The 18,829-nt window shown below is 40.7% G+C and overlaps 1 protein-coding gene across 8 annotated transcripts; it reads right to left on the minus strand.

Moving 5' to 3' along the window:
• Positions 1-834: 834 nt before the first annotated feature.
• LOC131242206 (uncharacterized) lies at positions 835-14,204 on the minus strand. 8 transcript variants are annotated; one of them, XM_058240714.1, is made up of 2 exons: positions 13,067-14,204; positions 835-852 (listed from the first exon to the last, which is right to left on the minus strand). In XM_058240714.1, exon 1 carries the CDS (start codon positions 14,145-14,147, stop codon positions 13,068-13,070), a length of 1,080 nt encoding a protein of 359 aa, XP_058096697.1. In that variant the 5' UTR covers positions 14,148-14,204; the 3' UTR covers positions 835-852; position 13,067. The 8 variants fall into 8 exon arrangements, with proteins under 8 accessions (XP_058096697.1, XP_058096694.1, XP_058096695.1 ...); XM_058240711.1 differs by lacking the exon at positions 835-852 and adding an exon at positions 927-1,452; XM_058240712.1 differs by lacking the exon at positions 835-852 and adding an exon at positions 2,061-2,194.
• Between the last annotated feature and the right edge of the window lie 4,625 nt (positions 14,205-18,829).

The following is an 18,829-nucleotide window of genomic DNA, read 5'->3' on the forward strand; positions in this document are numbered from 1 at the left end:
ATAGCTCCAAAACTTGAATTGGCTCAGTCACTAGAAAACTCAGTACTGGGCCTAACTTACCTGGACTCGGAGGGACTCTTTGAGTCAACTCGACATATCTCAGCGGGACTCAAACAGAGTTTATAAATAAACAATTCCAACGTGGACCAAGAGAAGCATCATCCTTACCTAGTGAGGTATTTGTGTTGTTGTTGGTTTGAGTTACATTTATGTTACTTACATTAGATCTAACTATTTCAAATATTGATTTCTAATATTTTCAGTTTACAATATTTAAATATCGAGTTGAGTCAGGTGGAGTCTTCGAGTCAACCCAGTCCAGCTGAACGTCCAGTTAAGTTTTCAGGTTTTTGAACTACGGTATTGTAATTATGGATTGGGTTCTTTGACTGTGTTCAATCATACAATATACATTTCCAGAAGGATCTACAGACCTTATTGATGCAACCGGGCATTCACATGGGAATAAGAAGAGATCTAGTGTGAGCCCCAGAAGATCACGAGTGGACCGTGATCATACATGTGATTAATATTAGATATCATTTTTCAGTTTTGTTTAGTTTTATGCCATTATGAAAAAAGGGAATCTACCCAAAAACCCCTACTTAGGATTTATTATGAAGTGGCCATAAGTGAGCACAATTTTGTAAATTCCCATCTTTAGGGCTCTCTTTTGTCTAAAGCCTATAATAAGCACTCACTCGGATGTGTGGTTCATTATTGCTTGAAGAATTTAAAAATAAAAATAAAAATCAGCATCTCGTTTATGCTTTCATGGCAGAAGAGCAGAAGAGGAAATCTAATTCACTGGTTCATCTGGTCGGGTGGGCTGTAGGGTTGATCCCACACCCGCTAGCTGTTGCAAATCAGCTTCCGGGTCACGTTAATGATACTCTCATTAAAAACGTATTGCATTCCTGTAATATGTGGTCAGAAAGGGAAGGGATGCATGCAGAAAAGATAAGATTATCAACAAAGCAGAGTTACTTTTCTAATCAACATGCAAAGCAAACTAAGGTCTTAATTAGCATACCCAGCATATGCTACAATAAGCATTTTGGCTGGTGACAATATCAAGCTATTCAATAATGGAAACTGTATCAACCCCTGCAGTGTCATTATGGGCCTTTTTTTTTTTTAGAACAGGCATTACAGCCCATATTTCATAATGGATCCTACTTTTTTTTTTTTTTTTTTTTTTTTTGAAAGGTCATATTTTTTTCAGCAGTTGGGATCTTCAACAGGGTTCTCCTTTTTAGGGATTGGGCCCATTAGTTTTGTCATAGTGTAGGATGGCTTGTTGGGTCTTCCAGCTAGCCATGGGGCTGGTGTCGTTGTATTTCTATTTTTGAGGTTTTTAGTTTGCCAGTTGCAAGTGGTGTAGCTTTTCTTCTTCTTATTTCCTCGATTTTGTTGTCCTTTTCTTTTCAGCTTTTGCCTAATAAATTTCACCTTGTTAAAAAAAAAAGGGCAAGAGCCGAAAGAAAACAAAACATAAACAGAAAGGACAACAAAACAACCAGAAAACACACGACCAAACCTATAAAGAGTACGACAACAACAGACAGCCCCTTGGCTGAAAACATTAAGGCGCCCAATCCCTTAAGGGCTCCCACTGTTTTTTTTTTGAAAGATGAACGAGAATTTCATTAAACGAAAGGAAACAGGAACAAAGAAGAACAAAAAAACAGAAGCCACAAAAAAAAACAAAAAAACAAAAAAAAACCAAAAAAACAAAAACTGAGGATGAAAGATCCACTGAGATAGCAGATCAGAACAAACTCAGATCACATCCCTAGAAACCGCAAATCTGCGTTCTTCAGCACATCAACCTGCGTGGCCCACTCTATCAGGGCCTTCTTTGACTTGGAGGTCACGAACTGAGCGATATGGGCAACATCCCTGAAACATCTATTGTTGCGCTCCTCCCAGACGAACCACCAGATGGCAAGCACCAACTTAAGGGCTCCCACTGTTACCATTATGTAACAGCAGTTATGGCCATTATCTAATGGTTTTTTAATACCATGAGCAATATAGACACAGTTTGCCCTCAACACTAGTGACAATGCCCTTCCTAGCAGGAATTTGCATCAAATGGATACAAAAACAGCATTTTTTCAAGGATTTTAATAATATTGCACACAGAATCTACCTGAGTTTTCATCATCAAAGCAACTGGTGGTCCATAGATCTGCAAAAAGGAGCTGTATGAATTCAAACCAGGCAGTTTGGGAAGTGCAATGCACATGAAGAGAGGAAAGTGGTCAGAGAGAGGCAGAGAAGCGGGAATTCCAGGAGATTGTGATGATTGACACACTCGCGCTTTTGAAATCATACATGGCATATATCAGCTCAATCAAACCGTCTAATTTGTGAGACCCACATTAGATAATAGTTTTCAAAATTCACATTAATTTGACATCCCTAATATCTTATTAATAAGCATTTACTCACGGGTCCTTGCTCATGCCTCGGTGGTAGACTCACAAGGGTTTCAACACGAGGTCACCCGTTGTGGTGAAATCCCACACTGGTGTGAGTGTGTGTGGGGTGTCAGTGCGTGTGTTAAAAAAAAAAAAAAAAGAATTTACTCATTGAATTTGGTCCATCAATTGCTGTCTATTAACTATCTACCAATCAGCCAACTAAAAAATCAAATAATTACATCTACAATACTTCTAAATCAAATCCCATGATTATGATTTATTCTGAGTTTCTGATATTCTGCTTGTACAAATTTTTAGTGCCGGTGTATCAATCATCTTACCCTACCAGTACCAAAGATTCCTCTCGTTTTCAAAAAGCAAGAGAGTCATATTCAGATTCTCTTGAACCAAAGACATCTCTGCCACTATCTCCTGCTGTTTCTCGTTCACCGAAGAATTCACTGATCCTGCTGAGAAAGCAGGCATTGGAGGAATCAAATTCACCACCAACGAAGGGCAAGTGTTTAGCTGCATTATCTGGCCCATTAAAGTCTCATCCGCCATTCATTCGTTGGCCTTGGCCATAAGGGAGGGGATCAGAAAAATCTATAATCATTTCTTTAAAAGGTAACAGGAACTTTCATTGAAAAGCGCAGAGGTAGCGCAAAAGGCAGAAAACAAAGAAAAGCAAAAAGATAAAAAGGAAAACAGAAAAGCAACTAATCTAGCCACCCCTTACACCCGGCCCACACACACAACACTTTCCCAAACATGAGAGGCTACCCCCTTGACATCCTGACAAACATTGCAAAAACACTGCCCATTCCTCTCACCCCATATATCCCCCAAAGACTTGCAAGGAGAAGGTCTCTACACCGCTCGACACTTGTTGGAAAGAGAAGCCCCATGCCACTCATCTAGCAAGTCACCAATATCCCATAGCATGATCCATGCAATGTTGAATCTGACGAAGGAATCCCATATGCAACTAGAATAGGAGCAAAGAATAAAAAGGTAGTTGACCGATTCAGCATCAGAAATGCAGAGGAGACAGACATTTGGGATGATCATAGAACGTTTTTGGAGGTTATCCATTGTCAGCACTCTGTTTCTGCCCACTAACCACCCGAAGGCTCCAATCTTGAGGGGAGCACCGTAGTGCCACACAGGAGTCATCTTTCCACACTTCGTCCCATCAGACCAAAGAATGAAATAAAAAGAACTAACTGAGAAATGTCCTAACTTTTCCATAGGCCAAGCCAAGCTATCCTTTTCATCCATCCGGGGCCAAAAAATATGGAGAAACTCTAGAAGCACAACATATTCCTCTTATCTCGTCATCATGAAGAGCCCGGCAACAGGGTGGAGACCTCACAACTGTACCACCACAAATCTCATAACAACGATCGATCATGACGTACCAATTCGAAGCAAGGCGGGCAATAGCCGGGAAAGCGACGCAAAGAGACACATCACCCCTTCAAAACATTTTCCCATAAATCGAATGTTCTCTCCATTCCCCAAAGAGAAGGCCACACCTTTCATGAAGTTTAATCCCATACTCCAAATACCCTTCCAAGCCGCCGACGCCCTGTAGATGGAAGACTCTTTTGTCCACCACCCACCAACCGAGCAACCATATTTGCTAGCAATGATCTATCTCCAAAGAGCATCTCTTTTAGAGTTAAAATGCCACCACCATTTGCCTAATAGAGCATCGTTCATTTCCGCAAACTTATGAATGCTTGCACCACCTCCATCATACAGCTTATAGACTTCGTCCCATTCTAACAAGTGGAACTTTTTCTTCTCCGCCAACTCGCCCCAAATAAAATCATGCCTAAGCTTCTCAAGGTGATCAAGTACCGATCTTGGGCATCTAAAGAGCAACAGAAAATAAATCGGCAAATTAGATAATGCCGCTTTAACAAGAGTGATCCGCTCACCAAGCGACAAGAATGGCCCTCTCCAACCTGTAAGTTTCTGCTCGAATCTTTCAAACGCCTTATCCCACAGGTGCTTAGCTAGCTTACCAATACAAAGGAGAAGCTCCAAATACGAAGATGGGAAAGATCCCACCTTGCACCCATAGCACTCGGCAAGGAGATCGATTTCGCTAAGTTCCGTGTGGATTCCAAGCAACTCACACTTAGCAAGATTTACATTTTACCTCAAAACTATTTCAAAGCACTGGAGATCTTACACAAGTTATTAAACTTAACTTTGTCCACGTTGCAAGACAGGAGCGTATCATCTGGATACTGAATATGAGAGATCAAGGAGGGCAAGCGACCCACTTGGAAGCCATTGAAGAAACCAACCTCTTGGCCATTAGATAACATCCTACCCAAAAGCTTATGCAATGACAATGAAGAGAAGCGGGGATAACAGATCACTTTACCTTAAGCCCCTAGAGCTTTTGAAGAAGCCTTTAGGGAGGCTGGTCACCAACACGGAGAATCTGGCAGAGCTAACACATTCTTTAATCCATCGTCTCCATATACACCCACATCCAATCCTGTCAAGCATCTAGTCCAAAAACGCCCAATCGACATGATCGTAAGTTTTTTCTATATCCAACTTCCAAACCGCCCCTTTCACCCCTGCCCTATAGCAAGAATCAATACATTCATGTGCAATTAAAGCACAGTCCAGGATCCATCTTCCCTCAAAAAAAGCACCTTGATGATGAGAAATGAATTTACTGAGGACCCGGCAAAATCTAGAGGCCAGAATTTTGTAATACCCGCCAATAGTCAGTCTTTCAATCTAGAGGCGAAATCTACAATCAATTTCAGCACGCACACGTCAAAATTGTCGGTCTTTGAAATGAGCTCATGAACTGGGTCTCGGGGGGAGGCCTGTTCCCCTACCATGTTAGTCACTGTTTTTAACAAGATCGAGGCCTTGGCAGTTGGGCTAAACATATCATTTATCCAGGCTGTGGGGCCAGCTCATCTTAAGGTGTGCGATTTAGCTAGCGCTGAGGTGCTTCGCCACTCATGCTATAGGGCATCCATCCCCCTCCCTTGATTTTAATGAAGTTCTAGTCACTCTCTTTCCAAAAAATAAAGAAGAAGAAGCAAGAGAACCCAGGTGCACAACACCATGTTAAATTACCAGAAAACCCTTCCTAGGTCCTGAAACAAGGCAAAGCTTCAGCTACTCCTAAAACTAATTGTGGGGATGAAGTTGTCCCTGCTACTCGTGTTATATATATTATAGATGAGTGTCTTCACTTCTTTTGTCCACCAGAAACATCATCTTTGTAGCATATCTTGATGGAATTGGCATGTGAGTTTTCATTTTGGTAGGTAAGATGGGATGACCTCAATGTCGAAGAAATGACTGCCTACTGTCAAGCTATGGGCTCAAACGCACCATAACCAAGCATGGGCATGATCTCCCAGAAGAAGTTTCACATGAAGAATTAAAGCTAAATTACTCAATACTGAGGTTGGGGAGGTCTATTTCGGCTTTTTTCTGTCATAACCATGAGAGAATCTGTCATTGCTCAGTTAGAAACAAGGTTTAAAATTTCAAATGATCCTTGCTGCAGTGGATAAATTGGTGAAGCTAGGATTGATGTAAATTTGTGAGAAGCTGGAATAAAACAGATATCGTGATCCTTTGAAAAATGAAAAACACCAGGACTTGAATAGTGAAAAGTTGGAGTGAACCGTATTGGAGTGAAAAACAAATATCAAGATCATGGGATTTGAATATTGGTATCGTATCAGCAGATACAACCATATTTTATTTGCATTGGTAGGAAAAGATACGCGTGCAGGTTCAATCAGGCTGTCCCACAAATATGCCCGTATCTTCACCAATACACAGCCCAATTTTGGTTTTTTTTTTTTTTTTTTTTTTTTTTCAAATTTTCTTCTCATTTTTCCTTTTCTTTTTTCATGTCAACTGTAACGTCTAGGAAGCTTAAAAAGTCATTTTAAATTAGATCTAGGCCTAGTTTGGGGATCAAAACATAAGATCTGAGTGGGATTGAACTAATCAAAGTTGAATGAACTTTTGTGAGGAAAACAAATAAATAAAAGAACAACCCCCCCCCCCCCCCCAAAAAAAAAAAAGAGGTAACCCACCACCTTCTCATTTTCTCATCTTCTTTTTGTTGTATGTCAATGTAATGGACCCTAAACCACCAAATCATGATTGATTTGCATTCAGTTAGGGCCATGGTGTGCTATAAAGGCCGTCACGTAAAGGTAACGGTGGCAACTGTTACATGTTACGGGGTCGTAACAGTCGTAACGGCCGTTATGGAAAAAAAATTACCCATAATTACCATTAACGGCACGTTACATCCCCTATAAAGGCCATAATAGCTCCGTAATGGTGTTTATTACGGGACATAACTTTTTAATCAACATTATGGGCAGATACAGGTTTTTCAGGGGGTTTTTTCAATAAATAAAAAAAGAGAGACAGTAACGGCCGTTACGAGGCCGTAACAGCCATTATGCCTCGTATCGTAAAGGTAACAGTGGTGGCCATTACGGCCACCGTTACCTTTACGGAACACCTTGATTAGGGCCCACTTGGTTGACTTTCAACAAGTTGACAGACAACATTAGTATCAAAGAATGGTCTGATGCATTAGTATATACGTCCAAAAAAAAAAAAAAAAGATTCTTGAATTTCCCTTTTTTTCCTTAATTCTTTAGCTTAAAAACTTCGACCGATATGGGCCAATACAATATATCTGTATCATATCTATTTTTGGCTGGGGTGATACACTCCCCAATACCAATATTCAGAACCATGCCATAAAATTCCATTGCATGCATGCAGGAAAGGAGAATAGGGTGAAGAATCATCATGGTGAACTCCTTACTTGCATAGCACAATGCCATATGACCTGAAAAGGGGTTACCTGTAAATTGATGTGCTTGTAAACAGTGTTTTAAATATCGACGATATCGGCCGATATATCCCACGATATATCTTGTATCCCACCTGTGCAATACGAAACACACTAGTTGGATATATCCCACATGTTCAATCCGGTGAGCATTTTTTTTTTCGATCATTTTTTTTCTTCTGTAAATTATGTTAAATCAGTGTCAAATTGTTACGATCCATGACTTTTCAAGCTTTGCATGAAAAATCATGGATTGAGAAGCTTCAATTTCAATATTTAGAGAAGGACCGAGTCGTAGAAAATTGAAAAATAAAAATAAAAATTCCAAATTTCTCACAAATCGGTTGCAATCTATGTTCAAACATAAAACCAAACATGTGTGTAACCTAATCTAGTGATTCTTATTTTTCTTTTGAATGTATTGCTTGTGTTTCCACACTTCTTCTTAGATTTATAAATTATATGAATATACTTGCATCACTTCAATTAGACAACGCATAAATTAGGACCCCATACAAAGAAAACCTATTATATGCACTTGTTTTTTGTAATGTTTTGATTTGTATGTATTGATGTCTTTTTTAACAATCACTGAAATTTCATTGAAAAATTCGACCAATTTCCAATGTTTCCCCATGTTTCCAACAACAGCGATACATTACGCGATATAACTAATATATCCCATGCGATAACCGATACGTATCTGTATCCCAAGGGTGTGATACGTAACGCGATACCGATATTTCGAACATTGCTTGTAAATGAGAAATGGATTGTCAAGGTGATCAACAAAAGCTGATTATGTATTTGACCATGAGGTGGAGATGAAGGTTGAGTGGTTGACAACATTCAATTTGGGAATTGAACAGGAATTTGTTTCAAGTGCATAGCCTTTTCAGGATAAAGGAGATGCATGAGAAATGAACCCCTCTATGACAACAGAGAGCATCGACCATGAAAAGAAACAAACACATCCATTACAACAAAGATTTGAACCAACCAAGATGCTGCAAGTAACAATCTCCTTGGCTTAGCCTCACAAAGAAATTGAATAAGCTGAAAGAGGAATATATGAATCCATATCTCTTCTGGCACATTTGCCAATCTCCACAGGACATTGTCATAGGTGCTTATCCAATGGTTCACATTCCATGAATCACTTCCAACTCAGTGCAAAGAACACGTCGAAGTCCAATTACAATGCTTTCTAAGAGAATATTTCCCATCTTGGAATGATGGTTGTTCTGGGTGGAGGCAATCTTTGTTCAATATCACGGTGAAATCAGAGAAGCCAAGGGTTGAAACCATCTCAATATTGCGTATCAAGGACAAAGAAAATAATAGCATAGGTTAACTGCCTCACTACATTAATGCAAGGTGTTTTCATTGTCGATATCATGGTTTTAAATAGCAGTTTGGAATGCTCTCTTTTGATATCTTGACTTGTCCTGGTCCCTACTGGAACCGGTATAACTTGCACGAACCAAGTTGTATCAGATGATAATTTGAGCCATGTTGATAGGACTGTAAACAGGATAGGGTTCAGGCCCAGGCCAAGAAAAATCAAATTTCCGTTAGGGCCAGCCCTATCAGTTCAACATCTGGGACCAAGCCAATCTTATGCCCAACCTGCTAGAAGAACATTCTAATCCTCTTGATGAGTTTGGCCTAGAAGAAAATTATAATCCTCCTGAAAGCACTCAAAGACACCATTCCATATAGCATTCCACAATGAGGGAGCTTGGTTTAACATTGCATGTCAGTAACTCCAACAGGATCTCTGCAAGTTGAAAGGATTAGATGATTTGTATGCTGAACCTCATTACCTATTTATCAACATCCTAAGGTGCCTTGTGACACACTAATTTGAATTCATGAGCAAAGAAATCAAGGGAAATGAATTCCCTACGCATTGGATTTGTGACACTAGTTTTGCAAATGGACCAACAACCAAAGGATGAAGTCTGCATGGTTTGGCTTGCATCTACCTAAGCAGTTGAATGTGATATTCTTCTTGGGTTTGGATTACGCAAGCAGCTGTGTGTTGGTTAAAAGATTGCATTTAGCACTTCATGGTTTTCCAATGTTCCATACAAGCCATTGATACATGCAAGGAAAGTAACCCTTGTACGGAAAAAAAAAAGAAGAAGAAGAAGAAGAAGAACAACAACAACAACAAAGCACAAACATCTTGTGTATACAAAATCAAGATACAAAAAACTATTACAAATCACAACTATACTTTACACTTACAACTTACACATTCACACCTACAAGACGCCCAACAAAGACCCACAATTATGACCAATGTTCTCCAATCGCATAAGCCATCAGCCAGGGCTGATCGCTTAGGCCATCGCATAAGCGATTGCTCGGGCTGATGGGTTTATTTTTTTTGAAAAAAATTTGAATCGTGATGAGTTTTTTTTTTTTTTTTTGTTAGCTTGTTAGTACACAACACTGTCAGCTCACACATCACTGTTAGACACCCCCACTAGAGAATCGATACCAAGACCTCAATGTTGAAATGAGGTATCTTTCACTCAGTCTACCCCTTGAGCTATGGATCAGGGTGTAATCGTGATGAGTTAACGCATACAATACAAATTACAACTTACACCTTATTACAATCTACAAGAAACTTGATTGTTGGTCATTATGTCATGGCATACTTTAGTATGCCATGGATTATGAGTTTATGCCATCACATAAGCATCGCATACTTCCTGCATGGCATATGCGACCATGGTATAAGCAATCTGAACCATGGTATGCGATTATGCGATTGCACATGACAACACTGATTAAAACACTTACAATTAGCAATTACACCAATAACACATCACACAACTACAACTTCACATACCTCACACCTTACAATTATTTATATCTCATCACAACTTCACCTCACTTACAACACACTCATATATAATTTTTACAAACTAAAGTCGGTGACAAAAAAAGGTCATACAGACTATACGTAGACTATTCTTCTACCATGTATATAGTCGGTTAAAAGTGAGCATGGAGATAACCCACGTGGTTACCTTTGCGCCATTTACTTCAGTCAATTTAAAATCGATGTTCTTTCTACAATACTCCCTCTCGACATTGACTTTATTTAATTGTAGATATTTTAATCATACCAAGTGTTTTTCGGTGCTTTGTGAATGATAGTCTCTTGTTCCGATTGGTGGTAGTGTTCTATTTTTTACAAGACTTTTTCTCGAATGTAGTGATAATGTACTTCAACGTGTTTGGTCCTTGCATGGAATATAGGATTCTCAGCTAACTTGATAGCGACAAGTTGTCATGATAGAGTGACACCGGCTTGCTACTAGCTGATGTAACTTCTTCAACAAGAGTGTCAGTCGGGTATATTCTTAAGTAATCATGGCTGCAGATTTGTACCTTGCTTCAGTGGTTGACAATGAAATTGTTGGTCGTCTCTTGCTACACCAAGAGACTTCTATCAAACTAAAGCTAAAGAAATATCCAATAATAGATTAGCGAGTTGTGAGATCTCTAGCAAAGTTAGTATCGCAATATCTAGTTAGCTCACACTTGCCCTTTTTGTATAAAAGGCCGTAGACATTAATGCCTTTGATGTATAGTATAATTCTTCGAATAGCCTCCAAATGGCTTTCTTGGTTCTTGCATGAAACTACTAATTACTCCAATTGCATGTGAAACGGTGGGTCGGGTTAGTGTCAAATCAATTAAACTCCTGATAAGCTGTCTATACATTGTTGAATCTTTGAGGGTGTCTCCTTCATTCGTGCTTAGTATCACGTTTGTCTCCATCGGCATAGATATTGACCTGCAGTTAGCCGTACCAAACTTTTATAAAAGGTCCCTTATATATTTATGTTCACACAAGAAAAGTCCATTGATGCGGGTGCATCTCCACACAAGGGTGGGGTGGCCCACGAGGTGGAGTTTGTGAGATGCTGAATGGCCACAGGGTGGGTCCCACTATGGAACCTGTCAGATACAGAGTAGCCCACAAGGAGGTTTCAGTCGGTTTTCCTAGGAGAGCCTAGATTATGGTGTGCCGTAAAGGTCGTTACGGGGCTGTAAAGGCCGTTACATAAAGGTAAGGGTGGTAACCGTTACACGTTACGGGATCGTAACAGCCGTAACAGCCGCTATGAAAAAAATAATCTGTAATTGCTATTAACGGCACATTACATCCCCTATAAATGCCATAATAGCCTCATAATGGTCTATTACGGGACATATACAGGTTTTTCATAATTTTTAATCAACATTACGGAGCAGATATAGATTTTTTGGGATTTTTTTCAATAAATAAAAAAATAAATAAAAGAGACCGTAACGGCCGTCACGGGGCCGTAACAGCCGTTATGCCCCGTATCGTAAAAGTAACGGTGGCGGCCATTACGGCCACCGTTACCGTTACGGAACACCTTAGCCTGAATAAAGGGATATTCCGGTACTTCCCTAACAACTCTGGAGCTTTTGTTGCGTTGGCCGGTACTCCCTGCATCAAGTGGTATCAGAGCGGGAGACCAGTGTTTGAGTCTTTTTACAGATGTGGGTGGATGATGCAGGTGCATCTCCACATTAAGATGGGGTGGACCACGAGGTGAGGTCTGTGAGATGCAAAATGGTCACAGGGTGGGTCCCATTCCCACTGTGGGACCTGTGAGATGCGGGGTAGCCCACGGGGAGATCTTGATCAGTTTTCCTAAGAGGGCCTAAAGAAATGGATATTATGATGCTTCCCCACTAGCTTTAGAGCTTTTGGTGCTTTGGCCGGTACTCCCTGCATCAACATTCCTTGACTTGATTGATTTCGAGTCCTCGAAAATGCCAGAATTCCCTGAGCTCCTTCATTTGAAATCGCACCAATAGGTTTTCCTTCACTCAGATAACCTGCCATTTCTAGCTTTTATAAATAAGCTAGAGTCTATGAGTGCAACCAAATATCCATTCTGCAGCAAGAATTCAACGATCTTACCATACCATGCTCTTGGTTCTTGCCTTAGTATTGTAAAAACAATGCCGACTTTAAACTGACTAAAGTAAATGGTAAAGAGGTAACTGTATGGGTTATCCTCATATTCACTTTTAATCGACTATATACATGGTAAAAGAATGGTCTATGTGTGGTCTTTATGACCTTTTGTTGTCGCCAACATTAGTTTGCAAAAACTATATATAGGGAGTGTCTGTTGTAAGTGAGGTGAAGTTGTGACGAGATGTAAGTAGCTGTGAGGTGTGAGGTGTGTGAAGTTTTAGTTGTGTGATGTGTTATTGGTGTAGTTGATAATTGAAGTGTTGCAATTGTGGGTCTTAGTTGAGAGTCTTGTAGGTGCGAATGTGTAAGTTGTAAGAGTAAAGTATAGCTGTGATTTGTGATTGTTGTGTATCTTGAATTTGTGTATGCAAGATTTTTTTTGTACTTTGTTCTTTTTTCTTTACTTTTCTTTTTTCTTTTTCTTTTTTTTCCCTAACAACTCTCCAGTAGAAGCAACAGGTAAAAACTAAAAATAAAATAAGACCAAATGCAGGATAAACACACCAAGATGCACAGAAAATCAAATGATGAAAAAACAACCAAAAGGAGCAAAAATAGAAATCCTCAAATAGGCACCATCTCAAATACATCATGTGCAAACCGAAATACAATGATTTTTCCCAACAGATCAATTCCAAGTAAGCCTATGGCAGCTACAAATCTATACAATTCAAAGAAGAAGAAAAGAAAAAAATGCAGCTAAACAAAAGGTACCTCAAGTTCTAGTACAAGACGAATTAAAATCATCCGGCGCAACCCTCGCAATCCAGTTGCTGAGTGTCTTCTTGATCTCCGAGTGGTTCACGAATGCCAGCTCATACATGCTACACAAATTCACCACGACTGTCTCATTCAGCGCCGCTGTAGGCACCCTTTCCAGTGCACCCTCCAGCACCTTGATCGAATCCGACAGATCCCTAAGATACATCAAGCACAGCGCCTTGTTATTAAACGCGACGACATCTGCCGGGTCCCTCTCAATGCACTCCTCATACTCCCTCACTGCTGACACGTAATCCTTCCCGACCAAGTACACCAGTGCCCTGTTCCGGTTCACGAGGTTCTGGAACTCCTTCCCCTCCACTGCCAGCCCCTCAATGCGGGTGAAAACTGACTTCGCCTCTTCCAAGTCGCCAATCTGCATGTAAATATACGCAGCCTTCGATAGCAGGACAGGATCAGAGGGCTTGGAACGGAGCTGGTCCTGCAACAAGCACAAGCAGACGGAGAATTCCTTGTAGGCCAGATGGTTGCTAACGATTGAATTGACGACGAACATCTCCCGTTTATCCCAGACGCTGTTCTGGAAGGCTTCTGTTGCAAGCTTCCTTCGGCGGATGAAGGCAAGGAGGCGGTAGAGGCGATCGAGGGATTCGGACCGGTTGCCGAGGCGGTGCGGGAGATCGGCATAGAGCCAGCGGAGGGCGAAAGGGAGCATTGAGCCGGAGCGATTGGGGTAGAGGTTGGGATAGGACTCGAAGCGGTGGCGGGGATCGGGTTCGGCATCAGAATCTTCGAGATCGAGATCGATGAGGAGACGGGAGGCGTCGGAGAATCGGCGGAGCTTGAAGAGGGCGAGGGCGTTGAAGGAGAGGTAGATGAGATGTTCGTGGGGTTGGAGAGTGGCGGTGGCATCGGAGAGCTTGTCGAGGAGGGCGAGCCACGAGCCGCGGGAGGCTAGGTCTTGAAGGGTGGCCAGGTCGTTGCAGGAGAAAGGATCGATGGAGGAAGATGAAAGAGGGTCCGAGAATGAAGGGCTGGGATCTTCTGCTGCTGCTGCTGCTGGGAGATCCATTGGTAGGGAGATGAGGAGCTAAAATGCACAGTGGGAAAGGGATGGGATAACTGGAGGTGGGGAATGATCACATACAGCGGCTGTATGTGAACTTTCAAGGGTTCGTTTTGTATCTGTCGCGTCTGACAACGTAGCATATGTCGCGACCCACTGGAGCCCTCATGCGAAATGGTCTGATTATGTGAATCGTCCGTTTTTTCTTTACTGACACAACTAAGCTGTTTTAATATATTTATGCTTCAGTGATCATTCTGGCCTTTGATTTTTGGAGTTGAATGTGAGCCATTGATTCCTTGCTTTAGATTAATCTACAGGTACTGAAGGTCATAATTACGCTTTCAGAATCAGTTTGTTAGGTGGGCCTTGTATGATAGATTCTGACGGTTTCGATCATCAGGCCAATCAGCGTGTGGGCCCCAGTGGCGACCACAGACACTCAACATGTGGGGCCTACTTGCCGCGCCACACGCGACGGAGGCTAAGCGAGCTCACGTGCCAGATATCTTGGGAACCACACACGTGTCAGTGATCCGGGTCATTCATCTAGTGGGGTAACATGGCATGGACTAAAAATAATGTTGGCCGGTTCAGGCAAGTTGGTTCAGACATGTGTGGATCACCCAAGGACTTGTGTTGTCAATGGGCCCAGATTACTTTTTGGCCTAGGGGCCTGACCTGCTTTGAGCTGAACTTAGGCGGAGAAACAACCCAAGGGTAGGGCTGAGAGTCGGGCAGGTTGGGCCGGGTTGGTGCTCAACCCTAACCTAACCCACTGTTATATACCTCGACGCTAACCCAACCCAACCTCAGGTTGAGAATTCTTAACCCAAGCCCGATCCAAGTGGGCTGTCTAGTTGGTTGAGTTGATACATGCTAATATTTTTGTTATTACATTAGTCTATCATATTTTCAATACACAATTTATTTTTTGTACCTATGATTTGATTAATTATATATGTAGTTATTTATAGTAAAGAACTTATTTTTTCTAAACAAACAAATTAAAATACAGGACAACTGCTTTAAAAGTTGTGTTGTTTAGCATGCCATCTGTTTGGGAGAGAGCAATCCGGAATATCTTGTTAGCTTGACTCATCGAAAATGATGTGGACCATTGAAACCCAACAGCATTGGAAATTCATGTGCCTTCAACACAAACAATCCACACTCAACTATAATTTATAAGTAACTCATATATCGATCGGTTCGGACAACCCAAGACTTCAAACTAAGTCCAACCCAAATTTTATCAGGTTGGTTTTTATATAGCCCAAGCCTGAGACCAAACCCGATGCATCTTGCCCGAGCCCAACCCAATGCCGGGCGGTCATGGGTCGGTCGGGTTGAACCCCCGGGGTTAAGATTCAGGCAGCCAGGCAAGTTTGTTCAAACGTGTGGATCACCCGAGGAGTCGGATTGTTAATGGGCCCGGATAACCCGTCAGGCTTCGGGCCTGGCTTGCCTTGAGTTGGACTTGAGCTGGAGTAACAACCCAGGGCTAGGGTTGGGGTTAAGATTCAGGCACGTTTTTCAAACGGCTAGGGTTAGGACATTCAGCCTGGCCAGAATATAGCTTGGCTTTCCTTGGGCTGGACTTAAACTGCGAACTTTGGCCGAGGGCCTAGAGTTATGCACTATTGGAGTTGGTATCCTAGACGGTAGGGCTCGTCCATGTGAAGGATGTGGTATTGGTGGGGCCAGGTTAATTTGTTCAGGTATCTGCTCTCAATCATTTGTTTCACCTGACATATGTTCCTGGGACGCCCTGATATGGCCCTTGTTGAATCACGACTCTTTCTTTTCTGAGGACACCCTGCATTGTTACTGAGGAAATGAGGCCCTAGTAAAATATTGGTTGGTCCACACGCTACCTCTCTAAATCATACCATTGGCTGTCCAATGATTTTAATATTATTTTCCTATTTTTGGTTGGTGGGGAATAAATGGTTGTATTGAAAATAACAATGCCATCGCTCTATGTGATCATTTCTAGTGGTACTGAAGGTTAACAAACATTCAACCAGTGTATGTAATCGGAGCATCAGTACATGATTTAAATCTACATTGAGCCAGTTTGCACAGCCACTTTGTTAATTTAAAAGATGGCTTACTGTCTTTTAAAAGACTAGTGAAAATTCACCTCTCCGTATGTAGCCTAATATAGTAAAAGGAAGATTGCTGCATGAATAGTAGCAGTTTAGACATTATAAAAGTTCTTACATCAATCACTCCACTACAGATGTGTTACTCCATCTCTGGTTAAACTGTTAGATTGGACTAGGAAGCTATGGTGGATATGTATTGCCAAAAATGAAATTCTCAAAAGAAGTTGCTGAGAGAGAAAATTAGATATTCTTGCCTTTCAGTAAATTTGTACTCCCAGCATAGATATTCTTTACCATGGTATGGCAGCTTCTCCAAAATTTATTTCATCTGTGACATTATCTCACACTAACTTGTACTGTTGCATTCAGGTTATAATTCCAGCTCCATTTTGGGTTAGCCGAGGCTGGCTGGCAGCATGCCTTTTATTAATCCCACGGTCATATCAAATCATTTTCTATTAAAAAGCCTTGCTTCTTGCTTCAAGACTCAATGAAAGCTATCCCTGTCGTGTGGGAAAATCCAAAAATCAGGTGTGTCGCCTTCTCAATTGCCTGTCATTGCTTTCAACATTGATATTCTTGATTATATTTTAGAATATTTATTTAATTTTTAATTGATATCTTAAAATATTAAAAGTAAATGATGACATAACAATGAAATAAGGCATTGACTTGGATTGCATTTGTTGATATTATGAGCCTCCAACAAACCTATATCAACCCTAGGCATTAGAATTTCAGATTTAATACCACTGGTAATTTGTACACAGAATAAAGATAAAAAAATAAAAAATAAATAACGCAGAATAACCAAACAATGAAGCAATCAACCACAAACACAAAATATTTTATGGGAAAAACCTTTATTGAAAAAATTCACAGTACAAAGCGACAGAAATTAACTAAAATCAGAACTTTAGAATTTGTGATCACACTCATCTTCTTTTACTAAGAAGCACCAATCTCCTTTTTTTTTTTTTTGGGGGTTAGTACACAGGTATCTCCACTCAAATCTCCCCTTGTGATGTGCAAGCTCTTGAGAAAATCCATTCTCAAATCTTTATAAGTATTTGGAAACTCCTCTTACCTCGCAAACCCCTTGCTCTTAGAAAGAAAACAATCGTATTACCAGCCTTAATCACAAATAAAACTTAAATATCCTGATTTGCATTAATCTGTGTAGCATGTTTGATCGAAGCAAATGAAACTATTGGTCAGATTGAACCTAACCGACTGCACTTTTCGGTTGAACCGTAAAGCGCAAATCTTCACAGTGTGCATCCTAAGTTACCACCCTATCTTTGGTAGGACCAAATCATAAACCAGTTAAATTGAATCAGGACTTCTCTCACAACAAATTAGCAGAATCCAAAGCATCTCCATCATGGTTGAGCTCATGGATCAATGGTTTGGATTATGAACCTTGGGTCCCATATATAACGAATCCTATGTGCTACAAACTGCAGAGCATGACCCTATATTCCTATGAAAGAGGCAAGAACGGTAAGTTCATATGCTTGAAGGCTACTTTCGGGCCATTCCCAGCCAAACCATTTCAAGGAAAGGGGATCTCACCAAAGAGAAGCAAAAAGAATTGGAGAAGCCCAAAAAGTTCTATGTCACATGGAAGAGTTTGGACTTGCTGCCTGTGGCAGTGGATGTTTGTGCATGTATGTGCAAATAAGTCAGGAGGGGACAACGGGAGTTCTAGACCCGACCCATGTTCGATTCGTGTCTATATTTTGGCTCTAGACTGGACCCAATAATACATAAGGGGTGGGTCCATGTTGGGTCTAGGTCAAAATAAGCCAACTTATTATTATTTTTTTTTTCTCAAGTAACTAGTCAAGTATATGGTATTAAAAGGATTCAAACCTAACCCATTTATTTAATTAGTGGGTTGGGTTTGGGTTAGGTCTAAGAAGTAGAGTGGAGTTTTCAAATTATAATGTGATGTAGAGCGGGTCGCAGGCACTTTCATGGCAAAGATGGACCAGAGAAGGCCCAACCCAAGGCGGAAACAATCTGACCGTCAGAACTTGCAATCAGTCGTATCGCGCAAACTGGGATGAGCTTTCCAACCTGTTACACTGGTTGCCCATGCTGGATTTACAAGATTCCATCAGATCAATAGTTAAAAGTCCCATTTAGTTTCATTTTTACTATAAATAGTAAGTTTTACTTCGAGTAGAACTTTTGATCCTTTCAGTTGTAGAAGTCATGGCCAACATGAAAATGGCTTAAAGGTCATCTAATAGAAATAGTGGTTGTTTTTAAATAGCAAGTTTACTATCTAAAGTAAGTCATGTTTTTAGGGTGTTTGAGTTGTTGTCGAGGTCTAAAACTCAGTTCTAGGTTTGAGATCCTTATTTAATGAGTTGTAATTCCATTTTTCTATCATCAATCAATTTATTTTGAATTTATTATGAATTATTCATGTTTTATCCCTCAGGGATTTAAGGAAGCTTTGTGAGGAGTCAAGATCTCCATGGATTTGGAGTATTTATCCCCTGAGGAAGACGGTGATCAATCTCACGTCCCTCCCTGTGCCATAATGATTCAAGTATATTGTTTGTG

Source organism: Magnolia sinica, chromosome 4 (assembly GCF_029962835.1).
Source record: "Magnolia sinica isolate HGM2019 chromosome 4, MsV1, whole genome shotgun sequence".
NCBI classification, from domain to species: Eukaryota; Viridiplantae; Streptophyta; class Magnoliopsida; order Magnoliales; family Magnoliaceae; genus Magnolia; species Magnolia sinica.

Bases quoted from the DNA above. Each gene is read 5' to 3' on its own strand.
- LOC131242206 (XM_058240714.1), bottom strand. From the start codon at position 14,147: ATGGATCTCCCAGCAGCAGCAGCAGCAGAAGATCCCAGCCCTTCATTC.